General features: G+C 45.5%; 1 protein-coding gene across 3 annotated transcripts in view; it reads right to left on the reverse strand.

The window, feature by feature from the left end:
* Positions 1–27,393, reverse strand: part of LOC147452440 (branched-chain-amino-acid aminotransferase-like protein 2) — a 198,262-nt gene that overhangs the window by 156,644 nt on the left and 14,225 nt on the right. For all 3 annotated transcript variants that reach the window (XM_086518141.1, XM_086518139.1, XM_086518142.1), the window contains 2 exons: positions 22,084–22,182; positions 21,866–21,937 (listed from right to left, as the gene is read on the reverse strand). In XM_086518141.1, the coding sequence (XP_086374267.1) occupies positions 21,866–21,937; positions 22,084–22,182 (171 nt within the window). The remainder of the gene's footprint in view (positions 1–21,865; positions 21,938–22,083; positions 22,183–27,393) is intronic.

Genomic DNA, 27,393 nt, shown 5'->3' on the forward strand with positions numbered 1-27,393 from the left:
GTGAGGTGGGAAAAAGCAACCTTGGTGTGAGCGCAAGGCCGCCAAGGGGTGCACCCGCGGAAAAGAGCAGAACTCGGTGGAAGAGAAGATCCTTCTCAAACACAGATTGCAAGCGAAAGAAGAACCTCAAGACCCTCAAGAACCCCAAGAACCAAGACCCACAAGAACCCAAGTTCCTTGTGAACTTAAGAACCACAAGAACCCACAAGAACCCACGACTTCAGAATGGTCATCACTCAAAGCGAAATGGATACTTCGCTTAGAGGTGATGAACATGAGAGAGGTGAAGAAGAATTTTCCCCACTAGGAGGTTTTTCCGACCCTCCCCCTTCCCCATCTACGTCAAGGATTGCACTAACTCCTATGGAGGCTTTGGACCATAAGTTTATGGAAAGGAAGTTAGAACGCGAAGCAAGAAGAGCGTAAAGAAAAGCAAAAATGGAGCGCGAACACCAAGAAAGAATGGCAACCATAGCGCGTGAGCACGAGCAAGCACGCTTTGAAGCCAAAGAACGACAAACCAAATTGGATCGTGAGCACTCAGAAAGACAAGCAGAGAACAAAGCAAGACAAGCAGAATTTGATCGCGAGAACAAAGCCATCAAAGAAAAGAGCGACCAACACCTGAAAGAGTTGTGGCGACTTTTTTCTCAAGTGCAGGCGCACTTTGCACAGAATCAGGAAAAGGAGACTCTCTCAGTCTCTACTTCTCCAAAGCAAGACACACATGATTTGCATGATGATTTGAATGACAATCGTGCCGGAAATCGATGAGGTTCAACAAAGGATTTTGTGTGAATGCCACGATGTTCCTAGCACTGGGCACCCAGGCATCCAGAGAACTTTGGCTTTGGTCAAACAATATTTCTATTGGCTAAGAATGCGCTCTTACATAGAGAGCTATGTGAAGAAATGCGCTCAGTGTCAGGTCAATAAGGCCGAGCGCCTTAGGAAAGCTGGCCTGCTATATCCATTGGAAATCCCAGATGCCAAGTGGCAGAGTATTTCCATGGACTTTATCGTTGGTTTGCCAAATACTAGTCGGGGCAATGACGCTATTTGGGTTGTGGTCGATAGACTCACAAAAATGGCGAAGTTTATACCAACGAAGTCGACAGTAAAAAGCCATGAGTTGGCGGTTTTATTTGTCGATCAGCTTTATAAGCTGTATGGTCTGCCAGAGGATATCGTCAGAGATCGAGATACTAAGTTCACTGGCCGATTTTGGCGAGATGTGTTTACTAATCTTCAGACGAAGTTGAGTATGTCGTCTTCTGACCATCCTGAGTCCGACGGACAAACTGAGAGGATGAATCAGACGTTAGAGGACATGTTGAGAGCCTATGTCTCTCATAGGCAGTCTGATTGGGAAAGGTATCTTTCACAGTTAGAGTTTGCCTATAATAGTAGCAAGCATTCTACTACTAGATTTAGCCCATTCATGCTGATGTATGGATTTGAGCCTAAATCCCCAATTGCTATTGGCTTAGAGAAAGTCAAGGAACGCCAAGCTCGTGATTTCCTGTATGATATGCAGGAAATGCTCGAATTGGCTAAGGATAGTATAAGAACGGCTCGTGATCGAGTCACTACTTATGCTAATCAAAAGAGATCTCCAAGGACTCTAGAGGTGGGACAATGGGTCTATCTGAAGATACCCAAGGATTCCAAGACTATGCGAACGGGAAAGCATTATAAGCTTTCAGCTAGATATTGTGGTCCGTTCCTGATCACAAAGAAAATTGGCCAAGTTGCCTACAAACTACCTCTTCCTTCGGATGTTAGTGTACATCCAGTGTTTCATGTCAGCCGCCTTAAAGTGAAATTGGGCGAAGCCGACGTTGTTGTGCCTATCGAATGTATGGCAAGATATGCAAACTGACTATATTCCTCAAGAACCAGAAGCAGTTTTAGATCATCGTACCCGTCATTCGCGCCAAAAGGCTTATGACGAGTACTTAATTAAATGGAAGGGTCAATCTGAAAAGTTTACTACTTGGGAACCTGTTAGAGCTTTGAAGGCTCAGTATCGATGAGGACATCAATGGTTCTTACGGGGGGAGGTATGTTATGTCCCGCTCACACAAGAGAGGGGATCTAGCCCAGATGCCGTCGGGATGGGCGTCCAATGTCCAGGCGGACGTAGTGTGAACACGGCCAGTGTGGTATTATAGAAGGGAGGCCAAGGCCTCATTTGCAGTTATCGACCCCCACTGGCAGAGTGCCAGTGGTTAGCCTGCGAGGCTAGGAGTGCACGAGGTCACCTCGTGGAGGTGAGGCCGGGTGGTATGGGACGCTCGGTCTTACAGGTGCACGCCTACGTCCTCGGACACTGGCCCCAGCACGGGGGAGCTGCCGGATGGTGGCTATGGTCGGGTGGTTTGTCCGGCGCGTATCTGTTAGGCGGTCTGTGTAGCCAGGAGATCCTTTCTCCTTGTTCGTTTCAACTATGGTATGTGAGCTTGCTTTAATTTAATGCCTTAATGTCACTTGGGCCCCATCGGATGGGTCCTATATGTTGGTGGGAACTCTTCTTTAAAAATAGGCCACTCGACAGGACTTTGTAAGTTGGTAAAACTTCTTCTGCTTCTTCTTCTTAGGGTTTAGGCCCCTCGGCCGAGATCTGCAAGTTGGCTCCGTTTATCAGTGGCTTGACACGTCAGCAATTTGTGACAGTGTATGTATGTATGCTATTCTCCAAAGTCGAGAGCGATTCTATGCTAGCTTGAGTGAGGGAGTGTGTGCGCGCGCACGTGACAAGCTTTAGGCATGCGTGCACGGTATGTTCCCTCTGCCCTGTCGCGTGACGTGCTCCCTCTACCTTGTCATGGCCCAAACAGTAGTTGTAGCTACCCTGCGTGTCCTCCCTATTGCAGCCCCGTCACTCACGTCCTCTTTGCAACCGCTTTGCACGCGCAGGTCTAGTCTGAATATGTGTGTGTGTGTGCGCGTGCACGCGCTCGCTACCTTCCAACAGGTGAGAGAGACTGGCGCGAACCCTAAAACTGTGTGTGTGTGTAACAGAGGCCCAACTTCCAACAGGCAAGAGAGACTAGCGCGAACCCTAAATCAAGCAGCAGGGTGTAACGAGCGCTCGCGCGAACCCTAAATCCTGCAGTCTGCGCGTGAATCTGCCCGAACTCTAATCTGCTGCCTGCACAAATCCTGTTTGGCAGCCTTCGTGAGCTTGTCAGCTACCCTTAGCTTCTACCGATCTCCTCTCTCTATGCGCAATCTGCCACAGCCAATACAGTACACTGCCTGCGTCAAGGATTTACAACAGGTCTATCAGGGCAGGGTACGTTGCTTTCAGTTGGCAGGTGATGTTATCAGGCTGATCAGAGGTTTGGTATTACGTTGTGAGCGGGATGAAAACACACACAACGCCTCTATAACGACCCGACACACACTCTTGGGAAGATACACACACACACTATGGGGCACCACTCGGCTTACACAACACACCTGGCCGAGACAGGGAACACATCTCTGGAGTGAGAGGAGAGAGACTATCCACTTGCCCACTCCACACAGACACACACACACACACACACCCAAAAAACTCAGCTCAAAAGAGGAGAATTTCTGATGTTTAGATACAATTGAGCTTGGGCCAACACCAATGGGGCAAACAGCTCACACAATATGGGTAAAAGATACCAGATACAATCACAAATTGGAGAAGAAGCTTCACTCACCGGAGAAGATTACACAGAAAAACAGCAGAAAAAGAGTGAGGAATTTGGCAAAATGGACAGCGCCATCGCGTCCGGAACGGCCCAAAACCCCAGTCTACAATGTCAAAGTGCTCAAATCCGACCTCGGATGAGCAGTTTACGGCCAAAACAGGCTCCAAAATGAGCAAAAACACACCTGCGGCTGTTCCTCTTCTCTTCTCCACGTTTTTTCTGGTCTTCTCTCTGTTTTTTCAGTTCCCACACTTAGATTTTTTAGTTGGGCACCCTTGGCCTTTTAGATGACCTCAAACGGACCCCGAACAGGCCAAAAACTGACCTCGCAGTGCATAGTTGTCACCTTTTTGCATCATTCGCACACCTGGCACTCAGCATTTTTCCAATAATGCATCTCGCCACCACGTGAAGTGGCCCCAAAAAGTGGTCCTAATGATGACCTTTCTGCATAACTCTCACCAGAAAACACCCACGTTGTGTCCGTCCTCATCCGCGTGCAAATATTGACCTCGTTCGCCCTCCTAACGCCACTAGATGCCATCTGACGCACCTGCTGTCCTCACGTCGTCGGCGCGCGGATAGCTTCCTCGAGAAGTTTTACGCGCTACCAACTCCTCCTTATTGTAGAAAAAACACACTAGTATTGGTAATAGTGAAAATCGATGAACTATGTACATGCTGTCCTACCTGTACACATGTGGGCCCCACGTAACCACCTGGCTAAGGAAAATGGGCAATTCTTTATTTGATGCACCATGCATGTGTATGTACATATGCGCAATCCCTTGCTCCAAAAAACTCCTGACATAATTTGCCCACCCCCTAGCCTGCTAGATCATTCATGATCAGCAGCAGCAAAGAGAGATATGAGACTCGCCGCATCACAGGTCTCCTCATCCCTCACAGACATCACTCGCTCTTCAGAAAACTCATCTTGCTCCACCATCATCAACCTGGCATGATACAACTTAAGACGCAACCCATTTACCCTTGACTTATGTAGAACACCATCCAGGTTAGCCAGCTGATATGTGCCATTTGGAAAACACTCTACTACCTTGAAAGGGCCTTCCCACTTAATTTGAAACTTCTTTTGGAAGGTGTTGTCCAGCTTACTGTTGTAGCGCAAAACCAAGTCATGTTTCTTGATACCCTTACTTTTGACCTTTTCATTTATCTTTGTCAAAGCCTTATCCTGCATCTGCCCATAATGCTCCAATGCGCTCATCCTATCCAACTGGACCTCTTGTAACTGCAAGAGCCTCTCTTTGAATGCATCACTAGGCGGCCCAAGCAACTTCTCTAACATCTTGACGGCAGGCAACTCTACCTCCACAGGCAATAGTGCTTCCTTTCCATACACCAAATGAAATGGAGTAAACCCTGTACCTGTCTTCACCGAAGTACGGTAAGCCCATAATGCACTAGGCAATTCCAAATCCCAATTCTTTCCTTGGTGCTCTGTCACTTTCGAAAGAATCTGTACCAACTCACCATTGAATCTTTCATTCAAGCCATTACACTGCGGGTAATAAGGAGTGGTATGTTGGTGCCTAATCTTCATCTTTGCACATAAAAAATCTAGCAGTTTAGCTCTAAAGCCAGGCCCCTTATCTGAAAGTAACTCCAGTGGCACCCCAAACTTGCAACATATTTCATCATACACAAATTTTGCCACATCCTTTGCAGTGATCTGTTTTACTGCTATAGCCTCTGCCCATCTAGAGAGATAGTCCACTGCCGTCAAAATATAGCTTTTGCCCCTGCTTGTGATAGGTAACGGGCCTATTGCATCAATTCCCCACTTTTCAAACACATCAAATGCCATAATGGTTTTTCGTAGCTCTGGCTTCAACACTCTCTTCCCAAATGCTTGACATCTATTGCAAGACCTACACCAATGGTGAACATCCTTGTGCAAACTAGGCCATACATACCCCTCTTGCAAAATCTTATGCAAGGTGATCTTTAGAGCAAAATGGCCACCACATGCGCCTTCATGATTCTCTTCCAACACCCTGTAAAGCTCCTCCCGCCAAGGTACACGTCTCAACACGAGATCAGCCCCTTTCATGTATAAGACATCACCAATCAATTTGTACCTGTATGCTCTACGCACAAAGCCATACTTCTTAGACTTCTGAATCTCCTTTGGAATGATTCCTGTTAGCAAAAACTCCTCTTCTTGAGCCAAACTTTCCCGGCCATGATAAAGAGGTAAATTGGTCCTCAACACGAATAGCTCCCCAATCATGCCTTGAGCTGCTTCATGTGCCTCTCCATTTAGAGCACGTTCAATGTGTCTGATGCTCCATGCTTCGAACTTTTTTAGCAGGCCTTTAATTCTGACGCACATTTCCTTCAATGAGGTGTTCTTGCTCTTCCACACACCCAGTACTTGCTTCACCACTAACAAGGCATCACCTTTTATGCTCAACCTTCGAACCCCATGCTTCAAACAAATGTGTAATCCGGCTTCCAATGTAGCATATTCAGCCTCATTGTTACTATGCGCATCCAATTTGAACCCTCTCTTGCATACTAGCTTCCCCTCTGGATCATAAAGTGCTATACCCCCTGAAGCTGCATCGTGGCTCTTTCTGTATGAACCATCAAAGAACAACACATGTGCATTGCTGATCTGTGGCACTTCTTCAACTACCTTTCTCACCACCTCTTCCTTTACAATAAGGGGATTCTCCTTGTAGGTCAACAAATCAGCTAGGGTAGCCCTTGTACTATCTTCCACTAGAAAAGAGAACTCAAACTCTTGCAGCTCAATTACCCATTTCTTCACCACATTTGATATGTTAATACCATTAATTAATTGTGGCAAAAAGGCATAACTCGTCAAGAAAACAAAAGGCCGCGGTAGCAAGTAATGACGAAATCGTCGACAAGCAAATATTACACTGGCCATCACTAGCTCTACTTCCGATAACTTTCTCTCCGCTACCAACTTCACTCGGCTTGCACAATACACTGGCCTCATATAATGGCTGCCCTTCCCCTTTTGCAATAGCATGGCTCCAATGGCATCATCCCCTACTGATGGATTTACATAAAAAACTTTCTCCCAATCAGGAGCATGCATGGCTGACAACCCCCCTAACACCTCTTTCACCTCTTGAAACACTTCTTCACACTTGTCATCCCATTGCAATGGATCATGCTTTGCCACTTGCTGTAATGGATAAAGAAGCTGCGAAGACAATGGAATAAACCGTGCCATGTACTTCACTTTGTGTATAAAGGTTGCCAATTGCTTCGTACTCATAGGTGATGGAAGAAGAATAATAGACTTCACCTTGTCTGGATCAGCCTCAATGCCATTTTCTGACACCATGTGGCCCAATAACTTCACCCTTGGCTGTGCTAGATGACATTTCTTTGGATTTAGTTGTCCTCCACATTCATCATATCGAGCCAATACCATCTGCAGCTTCTCATGGTGTTCAGCCCTACTGCTATAAACACAGAAGTTATCCATAAAAGCCTTAATACAACTACCAATGAATGGTTCCAGCACCCAATTTGCTCTTTCTTGATAGAAAGATGGTCCATTTGACAACCCAAACGGCAACACTGTGTAGCAATAGCAGCCCCATGGCGTAATAAATGTTGTCTTTGTGCGGTCTTTAAGAGCAATCTTCAATTGAAAATAGCCTGAAAAACCATCACACACACTGTACCTCTCATAACCTGCCACTGAATCCAAGATCTGATCGATGAATGGAAGAGGATATGGGTTCTTCTTAGTGGCTGCGTTTAAGGGTTTAAAATCTACACAAATTCTCCACTTCCCATCCTTCTTTGGACTGACTACTACTGGACTCACCCATTCTGTGGTCTCCACTGGAACTATGAACCCTGCCTTCAATAACTTGTCCACCTCTACCAGCAAGGCTTCCATTTGCTCTTGACCCATCCATCTTAGCCTTTGACGCATTGGCTTAGCACCTTCTTTCAGCTCTATATGCATCTCTTCACCCTTGAACCCTCTGATCTCTTCGTATGAAGTAATGAACAAATCAGGAAAACTAACCAGCATATGCAAAAATATATCCTTCTCCATAGCTGAGAGGTCTCCACTAATCATTTGCGTCATTAATTCCTGCTTCCTTGACAACCCAACTTTGGTTTGCATCAGCCCTTCAATCACTTCATAAGGCCCTTCACTTTCATCTTCAACCTGATTCGCAAATGCAACTAAACCAATCTCCTGAATTTCTTTGTCCATCAAAAGAAATGCAACATCAGCATCCTCATCACTGCTAGTAGTGCTATCACTGTCCTCATCTGTCACCATGGAAGAGTCTTCATCACTAGACTCATCCTCATCTTCATAAAGCTCCTCTAATCGTTTCCTTGTGTCCATATTATAAAGCTTCTTGGTACCTGTCTTTCCATAGAGGCTAATCGTACCATGTCGCCAATCTTGAACAGCTCCCACTGTACGTAACCATGGTCTGCCCAATATAATAGGATATGCTCCCAACCCTGCTGGCATCACATGAAAATCAACCACTGCTTTTGCATCATATGCCTCCACTTCTAAGCTCTTTACAACACCCAAGCATTTTACTTTTTGATGGTTTGCCAATCTGATCCGAAACCCTGACACCCCAGCCACTGTGAGACCCATCTTCTCAACGCATGAGTGTGTTATGACGCATATTTGGGCTCCGCCATCCACATAACCTTGTCCCAAATTTTTCCTTTTATGCCACACATCTACTATTGGACAAATGTCTGGTAGCTCATCCATTGCCAACACCTTTACTGAACCTCTCTCTGGCTCTTTCTCCATTGGGTTAACCATCCTCTTCCACTATCGCTTTAGCTTAGGCACCATCTCTATAAGCTGCCCAAAAGTAACATCTGTCTTCCTGCTCGTCAAATCCTCCCTCAAGTCATAGCTTAATTGCCCATCCCCTAGTGGAAAATCTGAAACATGAAACTTTCGACGAGCTCTCCTTTTCCTCTTGGCCTTGACATCCTCGCCTTCATGGCTCTTTCCTTTCTTCTTACTAGGACCTGGGGCACTTCTTCCTTCCTTTTCCTCTGTGGTCCTCTTCCCAATAGGCATCACTAATGTATCCTCTAGCTTTGATGCCTTCTCCAAGGTGACTACACTTAGCACTTTTGTCTTTCCTTTTTCCTCCTGGGTCAGTCCACTGGTTCCTTCGTCTCCCTTAATTTCGATGCCATAATCATTTGACCTAGTTAACACCTGTCTTGGCAATGGATACATGTCTCCCCCCATCCTTGGTGGCTTATCACATTGCGGGTTGATGTGACCCAACTCTCCACAATTATAACATGTGGGCGTCTGCCTCCAAAACCTACCATTGCTTTGTCCAACACCATTCCTAGGCCTTTCTTCACCTCCTGGCTGATTTGCAAACCGCCCTCGACCTCGATTATTTCCCACTTGACCTAGCATGTTTAGGCTGAGATTCTTCATCAAATCAACCACTTGCCTCATGTCTTGCCTTAGGCCATCATCTTGCACTGCTCTAGTGACCACTGCTGGCATAACCTGAGTAGTAACAGGAACCACTGGTTCATGATGAACCCCTAACATGCACCCTTGTAAAGACTCTATAGGCTGAAATTCAGACCTCATTGGCAAAGACTCCACCCCTAGCTGGCTCATTTTCCTCAGCTTCCACTCTTTGTTCCTTGCTACCTCTAGTGCATCCTCATATGTCCTAGGCTTCTTTAGCTCCACTCTCCAACGTATATTCTCCCAAAGACCAGCCAAGAACCTGTCCTTCTTCATCATGTCAGGCGGGGGTACCTGTGGTGCTAAGGCCTTGCACATCCGCTCCCATGCCAATGAGAACTTACGTATGTACGCATCTACTGGCTCACCTTCCTTTTGCACCAAACCTTGTACTTCTTGCCACACCTTGTCAGGATCTTCTATCTTCACAAACTCCACTTCCAACCCATGTCGTAGATTGTCCCAACTCAACCTTACAGGTGGATCAGCCACACGCAACTCCTCTTAAAATGCTTTAGACCAAACTCGTGCATCACTCTTCAAACAAATTTGGAGAAGGCGTAACATTTGCGTAGGGTCATGAATCTGGTTGCTAATGCAGGCAACCTCCATCTTTTCCAAAAATTCTTCCACATCTTCATCACTTCTTCCATGAAACTCCGGATAAGAGAAAGCCATGGCTAGAGAACCCCTTCAAACACATGTGCAAGAACCCAAAACTTTTCACTACCCAATCCCCAGAAACTTCAATGGAGCTCAGCTTTAGATAAGGACAAACACATGCACATCAAATGAGTTTTCGTAGTTGATCATTGGAATTACAACAGGCAAAGGACATTCCAGGATCTCTCTCAATCTTCTTGGCCCAAACATAAAGACTATGCGCTGCTGGAAAAAGATCTTCCTGGACACATGAACATTAATCTGAATTCTTTGAGTTAAATGAAAAGGAGTGAACTGAGGGCCATTTTGATCATCCATTAAAGCCAACCATGAAGCTCCCAAGAAGGCACACCTGACTCAACCTCTGATTTTGCCAAAATTTCAGCAGCATAACAGCGTAAATGGCTCAAAATACCAAAAAACCAGCCATCATAACTTGGGAAAATTTCGACAGAGTTTCCCCAGAAGTAGAGCAGTAGGAACCCAAAATATAGACTGTCTATGTACGCATAAACTGTCAACAATAGAACCCGAGCATCAAGTAGGACTCACTAGTACATAGCCTATGGCGAGGTCACGAAAAGGGTGCTCCAGCTACCTGTATCACCGAAAGGATCTCCACATTTGAGAATCCCCCAGCTCAATAAAAACCTCACGCTATCGACCCTCACACGAAGGATAATGCAAATCGCATATAGTCAAGTCTCAGAAATGACTATCTTCCAGACCAAGTCTCAGAAATGGTTGGGACTGCCAAATACAACCAAGTATGGCTCCACAAATGCGTACAATGACAGTTTCCACAAGTAACGTACAATCCAGCAGACAATGCGCTCAAATAGGCGCCAAGTGATGCATTCCCACAACAACTGCAAGTGACATCACTGCTAGTATATCACTGTACTCCAGCTACCTGTACCTGTGTGAATCACCTGTACCTGTACCTGTACCTATAACCTGTAACCTGTAACCCCGAATCTCGAAGCTTGAAGCTCGAAGCAGAAGGTACTCGAAGAAGATCCTCCGTGGGGGCGCCAAAAGAATGTGAGCGGGATGAAAACACACACAGCGTCTCTATAACAACCCGACACACACTCTTGGGAAGATACACACACACACTATGGGGCACCACTCGGCTTACACAACACACCTGGCCGAGACAGGGAACACATCTCTGGAGTGAGAGGAGAGAGACTATCCACTTGCCCACTCCACACAGACACACACACACACACACACCCAAAAAACTCAGCTCAAAAGAGGAGAATTTCTGATATTTAGATACAATTGAGCTTGGGCCAACACCAATGGGGCAAACAGCTCACACAATATGGGTAAAAGATACCAGATACAATCACAAATTGGAGAAGAAGCTTCACTCACCGGAGAAGATTACACAGAAAAAGAGTGAGGAATTTGGCAAAATGGACAGCGCCATCGCGTCCGGAACGGCCCAAAACCCCAGTCTACAATGTCAAAGTGCTCAAATCCGACCTCGGATGAGCAGTTTACGGCCAAAACAGGCTCCAAAATGAGCAAAAACACACCTGCGGCTGTTCCTCTTCTCTTCTCTACGTTTTTTCTGGTCTTCTCTCTGTTTTTTCAGTTCCCACACTTAGATTTTTTAGTTGGGCACCCTTGGCCTTTTAGATGACCTCAAACGGACCCCGAACAGGCCAAAAACTGACCTCGCAGTGCATAGTTGTCACCTTTTTACATCATTCGCACACCTGGCACTCAGCATTTTTCCAATAATGCATCTCGCCACCACGTGAAGTGGCCCCAAAAAGTGGTCCTAATGATGACCTTTCTGCATAACTCTCACCAGAAAACACCCACGTTGTGTCCGTCCTCATCCGCGTGCAAATATTGACCTCGTTCGCCCTCCTGACGCCACTAGATGCCATCTGACGCACCTGCTGACCTCACGTCGTCGGCGCGCGGATAGCTTCCTCGAGAAGTTTTACGCGCTACCAACTCCTCCTTATTGTAGAAAAAACACACTAGTATTGGTAATAGTGAAAATCGATGAACTATGTACATGCTGTCCTACCTGTACACATGTGGGCCCCACGTAACCACCTGGCTAAGGAAAATGGGCAATTCTTTATTTGATGCACCATGCATGTGTATGTACATATGCGCAATCCCTTGCTCCAAAAAACTCCTGACAACGTCAAGCTCGAAAGTGTATAGGCAATGCTCAGTTGATGTACCTGTGTTGTGGTTTTGGATGCTTTATTGTGTGAAGTCTGTACAGAGCTTTGGTTCCTCAGTTATTTGGGGAGTTTTCTAGACAGTTGGTTTTGTTTGGTGAGGCTTTTTAATTTATATTTGACTCTTTGTGCGTCTTTAAGCGTCGGAAAGCAATGGAATCCACGTCGGAGGCCGCTTCCGAGATCAAAGCATGCTTGTATGAGGACTTTGAGGAGGCTCGACAGGCATGGAATGGTCAGACGCATGCTCTTGAGATGCGCATTCCAGTACAGGACCTCATGGACCCAATTGTGCAGTATGCTATGTTATCCTATTTTTCCCAAGGAAAATGCCTACTACGCAAGATGTCGGGTGGGTTGATTTTCTCCTTAAGCAACAAGTTGTCCATGGTGTCTATTCAGGGCGCGTGGATTTTATGAATTTTTGCTTGCAGATATGGAAGCTAGAAATCTTTTCCTTGAGATGTTTCCCCTCTTCTTCAATACACAGAGGATACATGTTCTCCCATGGACATTACCAGAGTCTTATTCATCATAAACGTTCGGTGTGGGTGGAAATTGTTGATTTCCCTCGCACGTGGAGACATTTCCTGCCGTTGTTGGCCGTGCAGCTTGGTAAGGTCATTTGTTCCCCAAAATTGGATGCGAATACAAACAGGTTTTGCATTCTCTGGGACACTGATAAGCTTACCCCTGAAGGAATTATGGTTGATTCAGGAGATCCATGGGTAGGCAAGCGCCCCTTTAAACTTAAATGGGGTAAATTTGCGAATTCATGCTTTTGATGTGGCAAATTTGGCCATATGCAATCCGAATGTCCAGAGCCGGCCTTGCAACCCCCTCCCCTTCTACTGTTCCTTCATCCACCTCAATCCCTACAAGAAAACCCACAGGCGAAGTCAAGCAGAGTGCAGCCTCTACTGCTAAGGTGGCTTCGAATGTGGAAAAATGGAAAGGCAAGGCCGCAACTCACTGATCCTAGGAATGGGGTTGCTGCTAAAGGCAAAAATGTTGGACCTGTTGATGCCAATTCATGGGTGGTGCCAATAAAATCAGTGAAGATTCGCACACCACTTTCTTCTCGTAATTACGTTCCTTCTGTTAATGCCAACAAGAGTACATTGTTTAAGCAACTTTCATGTAATGACAATCGCACGTTGATTGATGCATGGGAAAAAGCGATGCACTCTTACAAAGATGTACTCCTTGGTGAGACTTCCACCTCGCCTGTGAACCCTGTGGACACGTTTCCTGCTTTGACTCAGAGGCCAGGTCCTCGTATGGATGTAGTGGATGGAGACATGTCTATTGGCATCTCCACTTGATTACTATGTTTGTGGCCTCTTGTACATATGTTTCCAAATGCAAAGTCACATTAAATGCATCTCATACAATGTGTGTGGGTTATGCAAGCTTGACAAATGGCGTCTGACCTGGCACTATGTACATGCATGTAGGCCAGGCATAGTTGTACTGCAAGAGCATAATCAACACGAGTTTACTGGTCAATGTTCCTATTTTGCTGGTTATTGGATTGCGTACATTGGCTTGCAAGATTTCTCGGTTTTATTGATGTTGGTTCGCCATGAGCTTCAGCCTGTTCTGCTATACAACGATTCGCATGGCCGGTGGATGGTTGTAGTATGTTTGTTGAATGGTCGAGTTCATGAATTTGGAGGTACCTATGCATACACGGCCTCTGGGCAAAGAGCTACTTTATGGCGAGAAATTTCGTCTCACCCCTCGACCTCGAATGCATTCCTTTGTGGAGATTTCAATAATACCCCAGATTTGCTTGACAGCACCACAGGAAATTCGCATACGTTGCTTGCGGAGAAACACGAATGGGGTCTTCTTTTCGCCTCTGCTCAAATGATTGATATATGGCGTTGTTTGCATCCCAATGCTTCTGGTTTTACCTTTCAGCATGCTGCTCATTCTTCTTATAGAGCACGATTGGATCGTTGGTATTTTCTTAATGGGCAACAGTATGAAGAATTTGTATGTGACATGAGGATAGATTATGCCCTGCAGCTATTGGACCATTATCCTCTTTTGCTCTCTTTGTACTTTGGACAATCTCTTTGTGATCGGCCTCTTCACAGGAAACGCTTGTTGCATGTTAATAATGTACATCTTACTCATGAAGTTTTTCGACACATGATTGCCGATATTATTCCCCTGCTGCTAGCTCACATGCATATTGATTTGGACGCTACCTGGTATCGTTCTATCATGAGAGTACAAAGTGTAATTTGTGACTATGGCACGCAGTATATGCAGTTCATTCGGGGGAATGTCATTGATGCGGAACGGGTTAGTCCATGACTACAACAATTGGCTAATTTTCGGCCCCTGTCTGGCTCTGAAATGATGGAGCTATGTGAAGCTAATGTGTGCATTCAGCAAAATGATAAGAGGAAAATTGCTAAATGGCAGACGCGTGCACATCAACGGGCTTTTATGGATAAAGGTTGTGCTTCGAAGAAATTTTTTAAGCATTTGCATCATTCAAGGGTCTCACAATCAATTAAGCGGGTTATGCTTCCCTCGGGTGCTTGGACTTCTTCTAAGCGGGAACTTGCTGAGGTTATGGTTTCACATTATCGTCAGGTGTTTGCTGCCCCATCTCAGCCATCTTCAGCAGTTTGTCGAGCGCGTCAATTGTTGCTTTCTTATGTTTGTCCGATCCTGTCTTTACAGAGGCACAATGCCTTGAGGATCCTTTCTCTGCTTTCGAATTGCATGGTGCCTTGCTTGCATTGGGCCATTGGAGATCTCCCGGTTGGGAGGGACTTACTGTGTGTGTAGTAAGTTTCATGGCTTAGTTTTAAATTAATTTCTTCGCCTGCTTTTAAACGCCATCGCTGGTCTCTGTGTTTTCCAATGTTCTTTGCTCGCTGTGTTTGTGAGAAGCCTTAGTACAATGTGGAGAGAGAGAGAGAGAGAGAGAGAGAGAGAGAGAGAGAGTGTGTGTGTGTGTGTGTGTGTGTGGAGACTGTCGCGCGCTCTATGAGCTTTCAGCCGCTACACGCTTTGTGCCCCCTCTGCCTCTTTGAGCCTTGCGCGACCGCGTGAACTGCCTGCTCTGAGAGCCCTGTCCTTCCGTTTGCTACAGTCAGCTCTCAACGCAGAAGGCTGCCCTTGTGCAGTGGACCAACAGAGCTCTATTCAGATTGCGCTCTGAATTGGTGCGTGTGTCTGTGTGAAGGCTGGTCTTCAAAGTGAGCGTTGTGGGTGTGGGTGTGTGTGTGTATGATGGGGGATTTGGGTGTGTGGTAAGTCCTTCTGCCGCTCGTTTGTCGCACGACTTTGTTCTGCACAACATCTACCCTGTGCAGGCCCTTCACAGCGCGCCGGTGGTTGAAGTTTAATTTCGCGTGCACGCGGTCTTTCTATCGTTTTGTGTGAGAGAGAGAGGTGTGAGTTTGAGTGTGTATATTTGTTGGTTCTGTAAAATTGTTAGCTCTTCAATTTGATTGAAGTTTTCAAGCAACAGGTTTCTGTACATCCAGCCTGTGTGTGTATGTCTGTGTCAATAGCAATCAAATATCAAAAATCCCAAAAAAAAGAGTGTGTGTGTGTGTGTGTGTGTGAGCTTCACATGGATTCGACTGATCAGTGTATATACAATACAAGCGTCGAAAAGCCATGGAATCTTCGGATATGGATGCTTTAAGCCTTATTAAAGAATGTTTGCATGAGGACTTCGAGGATGCACGTCAAGCCTGGGAAGCATCTGCTCCCGTCATGGAAGTGCGCATCCCTATAGAGGAGCTTATGGATCCTGTTGCTCAATATGCACTTAACGCGGTGATTCTCATTTTCCTGGGTAGAATGCCTACGGCTCACGATGTAGGCCAATGGGTTGATTTCCTACTCAAACGACAAGCAGTCCAAGGGGTTACTTTGGCGCGCGAGGATTCTATGAAGTCTTGCTGGCCGACTTTTTTCAATACACAGATGACTCATGTACTACCCTGGGCTCTCACCAAGGACAATCAGAGTCTCATTTGTCACAAGTGTCCCATCTGGGTTGAGGTGGTCGACTTCCTCGCACTTGGCATCACTTTCTTCCTTTGTAGGCTGCTCAGCTGGGCAAAGTCATTTGCCCTCCTAAGCTGGACGCAAACACAAACTGTTTTTGTATTCTGTGGGACACAGATATCCCCACATCAGCAGGTATTTCGATCGATTCTGGGGATGCAGTGGTTAGAAAGCGTCCATTTAAGCTTAAATGGGGCAAGTTTGCAAATTCTTGCTTCTGCTGTGGCAAATTTGATAATATGCAATCCGAATGTCCGGAACCAAATCTGCAACCACCTCCTTCAGCCGTCCTACTCCTCAACCTTGCTCACCTCCGAAATCTTCTACTGAGGTTCAAACCAAAGGTGCTTCCACCTCCTCCCTGACAACTGGCGCGAATAAAGGCAAAGGGAAACAATTACAATTGTCTGCACTTTCTGCTTCTCCAAATATTAAAGACGAAGGAAAAGAACATGTTTTGACCTCACAAACTTGGACAGTGCCTAAGAAACCCGCTAAAGCTGTTATAGCCTGTATTCCGGCATCTTCTGTAATTCTGTGCCCCCTTTGAAGAATGTTGCTCAAAAAAAACTCCCTTGTAATGACAACACTTATTTGGCTGAAGGTTGGGACAAGGTGCTTCGCTCTTACAAGGAAGTTGTTACAGGAGAAGCCTCTTCATCACAAGGTGCCTTTATTTTCAATCATCCGGGTCCCGGTCTTGATCCACCTCCTCAGGTCCCTACAGCTAGGGAGGATGTGTCGATGGCCACTGGTACTTGAGTTTTCTCCCCTTTTTCCCGTTCCATCGCCCACTGTATATACCATATAGAATGCATAGTTCTTTGAATTGCATCTCCTATAATGTGCGTGGGTTATGCAATCACGACAAGTGGCGGCTTACCTGGCACATATGTACATACATGTAAAGCGGACATTGTGGTTCTTCAAGAGCATAACCAACATCAATTTGCAGGACAGACTTTGGATAGCTTATGCAGGATCAGCTAGCTATTTTGGAGTGCTTATACTTGTTCCACATGAACTCTTTCCGACCTTTGTTTTCAATGACCCGGCTGGGAGATGGATGATCATCCAATGTATTGTTAATGGGAAAGTTTTTGAATTTGGAGGATTATATGCATACACAGCTTCTGCAGATAGGGCACGGTTGTGGAGTGCTATCTCCTCTTATTGTTGGCGTTCCAATGCCTCTCTCTGCGGGGATTTTAAAAATGCACCAAACGTTGCGGATAATACTACTGGCCATTCTCACATGCTTCATATGGGACGGCAATCATGGGACCAATTTATGTTGACATGTAATGGGCTTGATTTGTGGCCCTTTTTGCATGCGACTAATCCACGATTCACTTTTCAGCATAATGCTCAGTCTATGTATCGCGCTTGGCTGGATCGCTGGTATCTTTTTCACATGCAACAGTGTGATGACTTTGTATGCGAGATGAGGACTGATTATGCTATGTGTCTCTCGGATCACTTTCCCGTATGCTTGAAACTTCGTTTTGGCTCTTTTGATGTCAATGACCGCCTACCCAAGAAGAGACTTTTGCATGTCAATAATGCTTATCTCAAGCATGAGCCTTTTCGCGCTATGATTGTGGATATCATCCCACCTTTGATCTCCCAGATGTATGTTGATATGGACATAGCCTGGTTCCGCTTTGTTATGCCTGTCAATGTGTTATCCAGGATTATGGCAGGGAGTATTTGTCACAATTTAGGGAACAGGTTAATCAGGCAAAGGATGCTTGTAGCAAATTAATGCACTTGGCTAATCATTCTTCTCTTACTGCCACTCAAATGACTGAGTTGCTTTCTGCTCGCGTTATGTTACGGCACAATGATGAGAGGAAATTGGCCAAATGGCAGACTCGAGCTCATCAACAGGCTTTTGCAAATAAAGGATGTGCTTCTTAACAATTCTTCCAGCATTTGCATCACTCTAGGTAGTCTCAAGCTATATGGAGAGTTAAATTACCGTCAAGAGAGTGGACCTCCACGTTCCGAGAGCTAGCACTAGCCCTACACTCTCATTATGGCAAGATTTTTGAGGCCCCTTCTTCTCCCACGAGAGAAGCTCGCCAAGCACGTCACATGTTTCTATCGCATGGTACTCCCATTCTTTTGATGCGGCGGACTCAAGACTTGGAAGTTGTTTTCACTGAGTCGGAATTGTATGCCAGCTTGCTTGACTTGGGTCGATGGAGAGCTCCTGGTTGGGATGGTCTCTCTGTGGAATTTTTCTTGTCTTTCTGGGATTATTTGAAGTTGCCTCTATTGTTCATGATGAATACAGCTTGGGAACAACAAGAATTGCCCTCCTCTTGGAAAAAAGGTTTGCTCAAGCTGACACCTAAGCATGCATTGTGTGAAGAATTCTCTCATTGGCTGCGGTATATAAATTAATGGCAAAGATGCTTGCTAACCGTCTCAAGTGCTTTCTACATGAAGGCTTGCATCAATCTCAATACGGCTTCATTCCACGACGTCAAATTATTGATAACCTCGTGAATGTCATCATTGGAATGGAATATGCAAAATATACTCGATAGGATGTCTTGGTTATGCATATCCACATTGAAAAGGCATTTGATTGTTCTTTGAGATTATATTGCGAATACCATGCAACACTTGGGCTTTGGGCCTAGGCTATCCCATGTCGTGCTTTTCTTGTATGCACACAGCACTTCTGCAGGCTTGCTGGATGGATCTCTCAAAGAATCTTGGTCTTTGGGACGGTCGGTAAGGCAGGGCTTCCCTCTAAGTGCTTTGCTTTATGCGGTCGCTACTCACCCCTTGTTTATGTATTTGGATTCCTTGACTTCCACTGGTAGGCTACATGGCCTGACTTTACCTTCTGGACGGCAATTTGCTAGTCAAGCTTATGCGGATGACTCTTTGTTCATGCCTCGCAATAACTATGACAATGTATAGCAAATTATGCATACTCTTCACTTGTTTGGATTGGCAGCAGGTCTCAAAGTAAACCCAAGCTATTGCCTCTGAAAGAGTGTGAATGATATTGTGGCCTGGGGAGATTGTTCCTCCACATGTTCTGGTTCGCCATTTGGGTTATCCACTGGGTTGGAATGTATCGGCTATTCAGAAACTGGATTGGGTGCTCCAACGTCTGCATTCCAAGTTGAATCATAGGAAATTGGCCACGTGGCCACTTCATGCCCGTCTCAGGATTGTCCAATGCATCCTTGTGGCTTATGTGCAGTTTTACTGGCCTTTGTTATCCTGGCCTCGGTGGCGCTTGCAGTCCCTCATGTCCAATATTTTGGAGCATTTTTGGCGGACCTCGTCTAGCAAGAAGGGTCTTCGACTTCTATCTATGGACAAGCTGTGTTCTCCCAAGCGGCTTGGAGGGTTAAATATTTTGGACTCGCGACGTCATCTTCTGGCTCGAAAAGATATGTTGCTGCCAGTTTTGGTGGAGCAGCAGCAACCCTGGGCTCTCATGGTCACACATTTGTGTACGCACATTATCACCCCATCTTTTGGTCATTGGAAACCGACTTATTGGGATGTTGTTTTTGGGAAGCTTGAAGGACACATTCTTGGATGTCCCTTTACTTCTTCTCTCATTGTTGATTGGAAGGTTGTCACTTCGCATTTGGCTTGGAATGGTCAACAATCCTCTGTGGGTAACTCTCTTCGCTTGGAGAATCTGCATTGGAGCAGGGCCTTCGCTTCGACTTTGGTTCAACGGTCTCCTCGCCAAGCGTATTTTCTTTCCAAAAAGGAATCTTTCAGGTGCATCAGGTGGTTCATGACTCGGGTTATGCTCTTTCCTAGGCTGATGCAGTGTCCCGCTTTCGGTTGGGTCTTCACTATTCTCCTCTCTAGTGGGAGATTCAAAGGATGCTTGCTTCTCACTCACCGGACTCTCGCTTATCTTATTGGAATCTGGCTACTACTAGATTGGACTGCATCTCAACTGGCAGTGTATGCCATCCTTCTGTTTGATGTATGGATTGTGCATCAAGGTAATCAATTGTGGTCGCTTTCCGAGTCATCCTCGTGGTGGCAACACACATTGTCTCGCATTTGGCAGTCATCTGCCTTTGAAGGAACGTGTTTTCTTGTGGCGCTGCTTGGTGGGAGCTCTACCTGTTGGCAGTGTGTTACATGCTCGGCATATTGCGCCTTCCTGCTGCCCCAGATGCCTTTCACGTCCAAAGCCACGACTATTTGGATATGTATGAGCATGACAGCCATCACGGTAGCCTCTTTCGTACATATCACACTATGTACGTTGTACCTTTTATTCCCATGCATCAAAAAGCATAAAAAGGAGGTGAAATATCGTTATTTCACACCATGTGTGTGCCATGTCACAACATCGTGCAGCTGAGATACATGGATACCCATGTCTCGCAGGATTGAGAAGTATCCTTGCACAGATACGCACCTTCTCACATCAGCTAAGGATAGGGACTGAAGGATACAAAGGTACGCCTCAAGAGAAGCGGATATATCAGCAAGAGCCTAAGACAGAGGAGCAATACATATGCCAGTGCATAGCTTATTATGAGATCCAAGGATGATTTCACTGTCTCTATAAAGAGGGATTTGGACCACTATTTCGGATCATGGACGACACAAATCAGAGATGCTTGGGGCTCTTTCTTCTAGAGATGCGCCGTTTTAGAGAGAGACCCTTGAGGAGCAGAAATTCAGTACACAAAGCGCTAGCCCAGAGAGAGCTTGGAGTCCTTCATGAGAATCACTTAGGATGGTGTTGAGCGATAATACCCAAGGTCTCGGAGATCTATGCATAGGCGGCGTGCACACATGAGGATACAAGGTATCATCACTACAGACCGGGTGAGACCTCCCCATGGAGGAGATCGATGCCTCATCTCCCCTTCGCCCCCCACCCGCCCCACACACACACACACACACACACCACCACCCCACTCCATAGTGTCCTGGTTGCCATACCCCCATTCTGCTGGTTTACTTATTTGTTCACATAGTAGCATTTATTCCCTTAGTCTATCATATTTTCTATGCTTGACATTTGGCTCGTATGACACTGATGTAATTTTCTAGTCTCATAGGTCTTTTAAGCCTTTTGCAGACGTAAATAAACATTTCATTTCTCTCTCTCTCTTCATTTTCTTTGTCCAATTCAATTAGTGTTTCACGTTGTGAAGTGCTGATCCTTCAAAAGTTGCATATAGTGGTGGCCAGGATCCAGAACCAGGATAGTACCATCGTGAGTACAGGAAGGCGCAGCACACAGAAATACACACAGCACTAGCGGTAACCTGGTTCACAGGCTGAGCATTGAGGAAGCAGCTTGCTTATCTCCACAAAGGGCAAGGCTGCAAGGGTAGATGGAGGATAGACTATGGTGCAAAGAGGCAGTGAGAACACAACTCCCTGGATAAAAGAGTGTTGTCATGCAGGTTTTCAGCACAGTTTTTGACGAGTGGCAGCCAAGTCCTCTCACCTCTTGTTCTTTTGAGCTTGACTCTTTTCAACTAATAAAACCTGAGAGACTTGAAGAACCCTAATTGACATTTACGCACCCTACCTTTTTGTAGCACTTTCGACCAACCATTTTGCTACTATAGTCAAAATTTCAGATAATGTAAGGGGTAGTTAAATGCATCAGAAGGACAATGGTGAATCAAGCCCTCAGGAAAAAAACAGGCATAAGGGAAAATATGAGTTTTCAAGAACATTGAGAACTACAGATTTTAAGAAGATTATATGCTCACCTTACAATATCTATACTTTTTGTCACAAGGCCCCATTATCACATCTTGAAAAACTTTGTTACCATCACTTTCCTGCATCCCACGTTGAAGGAAAAAAAACTTAGTTTGTAGAAGCAGTTACTTCTATTGCTTTCATGTCCTACACAACATGACAAATCGACTCAAAACCATTGACAATCTGTTTTCACATTATTAAAAAAGGAACGGTACTCACATACCATTTTTGCTAAAAGTTCCTCCCTGTATGGCCTTTGTGCTCCAGAAACACACAAGTAATGAGCATACAAAGGTTCATCAAGAACCTCTGTATCTTCTCTCTACATGTACGTGAAAAATGACAAGCATCTCTCTCTCTCTCTCTCTCTCTCTCTCTCTCTCTCTCTCTCTCTCTCTCTCTCTCTCTCTCTCTCTCTCTCTCTCTCTCTCTCTCTCTCTCTATCTATCTATCTATCTATCTATCTATATATATATATATATATATATATATATATATATATATATATATATATATATATATATATATATATATATATATATATATATATATATATATTCACCATTTTGTAACAGATTGGTCTCATAGGTCATTTTGGCCTTTTGAAGACATTAATATAACATTTCATTCCTCTCTCTCTCTCTCTCTCTCTCTCTCTCTCTCTCTCTCTCTCTACGCACTGATCTCCTACGCGAGCTGATCTCCTACGCGAGCAGGTTTACTACGCGACCAGGTTCACTTCACGGGGAAGGTCCACTGGCGCAGAGCAGAGGTCTGCTGTTGCAGGTCGCAGGGTGCCATACTCTGCAAAGGCAGCAAGTGCAGGTCGTGCACAAGCCACATAGGGCGCAGGGCAGAGGAGACGCACACAAAGCAGAGGAACTCACACGGGGCAGGGAGCCAAGAGGAGCGCAGGAACTACGGGCAGGACAAAGAGCCACACGCAGGCACAGATTCCAGCCTCTCTCTCTCTCTCTCAAGCTTTGACGCTCTGCAAGCTCCTCTACGCGTAGAAAGTCCTGTCCTACGCGCGAGACAGTTTTTCCCTATTCTCAGTCCCTCACCCTAGTACCCAAGTACCCTACCCCACATTTTTGGCTCGGGTTAGATGGATCCGCCTACCGAAGGGGAAGGGCCGGGTGTAGATAGCTACACCACCCCAAAAAAAACAACAGCTACATTTAAACGGAGAAACAGAGATACTGTACTATCACCAACAGAGATACTGTACTATCACCAGGATCCTCACGAGTTGGGAAAACCTCCAGGATACATGATGAGCTAATGATGGAGAAGGTCTAGGTGATGCTGAAATCAGAGCTAAACTATATGAGGAATGACATCAGGAAGGAAATGCACGCGAGCGCTGAGAGCTACAGGAACTCCATGTATGGAGACATGATGAGAGAACTAAGGAGAGAGATCCAGGGGATACAGAATGAGGAAATTCAGATCTTGAAAACGGAATTACAAAACCTAATCAAGGCCGAAGTAAATGTAACAGAATGCGTTATGCAAAAGAAACTCGATGAGGCGGTAGCAAGTTTTGAAGCATGGAGAACAAATATGGAAAAGCACATGGGGGAAAAAGATGCAATAATCAAGGAGCTAAAAGGAGAACTTGCAGCTTGCAAATCTGCAACTAAGGAGAAGGGAGACGACCAACCTTCGGTGCTGAAGGAGCTCGAGGACATGAAGGATCAGATGAAAGCTCTACGGGAAGGAGATGAACAGAAATCGAAAACGGCATCTTCATGGGCGGAACGTCTTTTTAAGACACAAGAAAAGGTTGGTGAAGCAGAGAAATGAATTGAGGATGCGAAGAAAGGAAAGGCCCAGATGCCCGAGACCACACCTACCTCCACCATTATTAATATGACCATTGAGGAGGAAGAGCATAAAAGGAAGAATCGGGCTCAGCATATGCGGGTCACAAGAGTCAAAGACAAAGAGAATGTAGAGGAAGAAGTGAAGGAACTGCTACAATGCATGGGCATCACACAGCCTACTCACACAAGTGCATGGAGAGTGGGCAAGAAAGGAATCGATAAGAAGGGAAACGTAAAGGATAGGGCACTTATTCTCCGCTTCCCGAATATAGAAATAAGGAAAGAATTTTTAAAGAAGAGGCCAACTCTTAAGAAAACCGGTATTTTCCTGGGAGATGACCTTACATTCGCACAAGTGGCACACATGCAAGAGTTGATGCCAGAGACCAGGGCAGCAAGAGAAAAGGGGAAAATCACCTTTTATAGAGGAGGGAAAGTAGTGGTTCTGGAAAACCGTTGATCATGACGGTGCGAGACCTATGGGGCGACGCTCCGGATAGCGGCGTGGAATTGTAATGGATCATATAGGCTAGATTTAGGTGCCTTTGAAGACAGCTTTAGGGACAGAGACGTAGTTTTCTAGTCAGACACACCAGATACCGGGACAACTTATGCCACATGTGAAGGGTTATTTATGGGAAACAGCTGGTCGACCAGACGAGATCTCTACGGGGTAGCCGGGGTTCAGGAGGAGAGCAGTCTTATTTAAAGAGGAGCTGAAACCACTACTACAGATTATCAGAAAAGATGAACAAGCAAGGTATATGTGGGTGAGAATGAGAGCCGAGACAGGTAGATTTCTATATATCGCTATATGCTACTTCCCTCCAAGTACATCAGTCTACTCCTCACCTAAAGGGCAGTCCCCTTTCTCCATATTGAATAATGACATATGGGAGTTCTCTAGAGATGGAGACATCGTTCTCTTAGGAGATTTTAATGCCAGAACAGCCAACTCTCAAGCAGCATTCTATGATACTTCTGAGGAAATGCTCAAAGAAGTGGATTTATCACAGAGGGGGCTTACTAGAAACTCACAGGATAAAGAACACACTGAATATGGGAGACATCTCACGGAGATGGCAACTATACATGGTTTGGCCATACTTAATGGTCTAGAGAATTTTCCCTTTATCTGGGGGATTCACATGCTTCCCGCACAGGCATGGGGCCAGTACAGTGGATTATGTCATGACTTCACCAAGCTTTATTTCTAGTATCGAGGACTTTAAGGTGGGACCCAGACCGGTTGGGATTGCAGTGGATCATGCTCTCTTGACCTTATCAATCTCCTTCCAATACAATGCCTCTCAAGTACAAAGGAAGAAGACACACACAAGATATACTTTCACGCCAGAGACTGATTCAATCCATGTGGAAAAGATCTATAATAGGATGTGGGCAGACGAGCCAGTATATACTGTAGAGGAGATTACTTCTCAGCTAACAGAGATACTACATGGAGCAGCACAAGAGGCATACCCACATACTCAACCTGATCAGAAGAGCGGATCTGGGAACATGCCTCAAAACAGTTGGTACGACGAGGAATGCAGAGAGACGAGAACCCAGGTCCAGAAAGAGCTTACACTTGGGATCATCACATATAAGCAGTCTCGGATTGCTCTTCGGCGTATAGTACGTCGCAAGAAAAGGGCATTTTTAGCCAAACTGGAGAAGGATTTATATCAGCTCTTCCTGAGTCAAGACTCACATGAGGCCTGGCGTTTATTTCACGCGCACTCATCGCCTCCGACAATTACCTCTCCTGAGATTTGGGGTCAATATGTAACATCATTATATACGGTATCTGGACAGCCTCCATTACCAGATCCGCTAGAGCCATGCCCTGCTACTAGAACTAAAGCCATTGATAAGATGAAGACAAGAAGAGCATATGATCGGTTTAGTAGCAGAACATCTGATCCATGCCAGGGATCTACTTTCAGAAGTCCTTGCTCGTCTATTTAATCGGGTCATGTGTGAAGGATTACCTGAATCTTGGAAATTATCTATTATCGTACCTATTTTCAAGTCAGGGGATCCTATGATACCCGGGAACTACCGTACCATTATGGTAGGTCACACATTGACCCGACTGTACGCATCCATTCTTGAGCACAAATTGAGTAGATGGGCAGAGAATGAGGGCATAAGGGCAACAGGACAAGCTGGATTCAGGAGGGGTTATTCCACTTTAGATCATATTCTTACGCTCAAAGCCATTATTGAGGAAGGAAGAGCAAGCAGGAGAAGGATGTATTGTTGCTTTGTGGATTTTCGGAAAGCTTTTGATACACTACCAAGGGCCAGATTAATGCGCAGGATGCAAGAGTTAGGGGTCCCCAAAGAGATTATTTGGGGGATCATGGCCTTATACGGGTCAGTAACTGGTTATGTACGTACTCCAGAAGGGGATTCCGACATTGTTCATTCCACCGTTGGAGTAAAGCAGGGATGCCCACTGTCCCCTACTTTATTTGGTATGTACATAGATGAGGTATCAGATTACATTGATAGAGAGGGTGACAGAGGTGCTCAACTTGTAGGGTAATGGATCCCTTTGTTGATGTATGCAGAAGATATTGTATTAAGAGCAGAATCACCATATGGAATGCAGAGGCAGCTAGATGCATTACATAAATTCGCGGAGGACAGTGGACTGTTGGTAAACTTGGGTAAAACCAAAGTTATGGTGTTTAACACCACACCGCAGTGGGTTAGGAGATCGGCACCTACATTTGCATATGGCCAGGATACAGTAGAGTACACAGATGAATAAACATACCTTGGTGTGGTATTTGCAGGACAGAAGTTTACTCTTAAGAAAGCAGCGGATGCTAGATTGTCCAGAGCCTCTGCGGCCTTGGGAGGGTTGGAGAGGATGTGTTCACAAGTGTAGTTTCAAGAACCACGAACAAAACTTTGGCTCTTTGATACTGTGGTGGCTTCGGCTATGCTTTATGGGGTCCAGATTTGGGGACCATCTGTGGATCAGGATAATTGGAAGTCAATGGAGAGACCTTTGGTATCAATGATTTCCCGGATGATTAGAGCCAAGGCCTCTGTACCACACGCGATTACCCGAGCGGAACTAGCTGCCCCTCCGATAGAAATTGAAGCTCTTACCAAATCAGTGTCCTTTATACATGGTTTGTGGCATACAAATAATTGCCGATATACTAGACTGGCCCTCGAATCCTCTCGACAACTAGCAATGAAGGGAGATACATCATGCTGGTATGCGCAACTGTCCTCGTGGTTTCAGAGACACGGGTTCAGTATGGAAAGATTACCCCCCTTCCAATACTCTCTTGAGGCTCCAGCACTGGCAATTACACGAACGAGATTAATAAAATCATCCGTCAGGATCTTATACAGTTGGATACTAAGAGGACATGGGTAGATCCTACACAAGAATTGGGCACGAAGATGGCCGACTACAAAGAAAACTTCCTACAGCTATCTGAAGATGGATTTGTGATTCGCCCGAGCTACATGGATACCCACCTGTCTCATGGTTTGAGATGTGCTATTGGTCAAATTCGTACATCCTCACACCAGCTAGAAATTGAATTTGGCAAATTTAGGGGAATCCCACCTGAGAGCAGAATTTGCAAGTTATGCGGAATGGAGCCGGAGACAGAATTACACTACATATGCCATTGCACCGTATACTATGAGATACGTGGGCTTTTCCATTG

Source organism: Adiantum capillus-veneris, chromosome 8, assembly GCF_014529385.1.
Source record: "Adiantum capillus-veneris isolate H3 chromosome 8, ASM1452938v2, whole genome shotgun sequence".
Lineage (NCBI taxonomy): Eukaryota > Viridiplantae > Streptophyta > Polypodiopsida > Polypodiales > Pteridaceae > Adiantum > Adiantum capillus-veneris.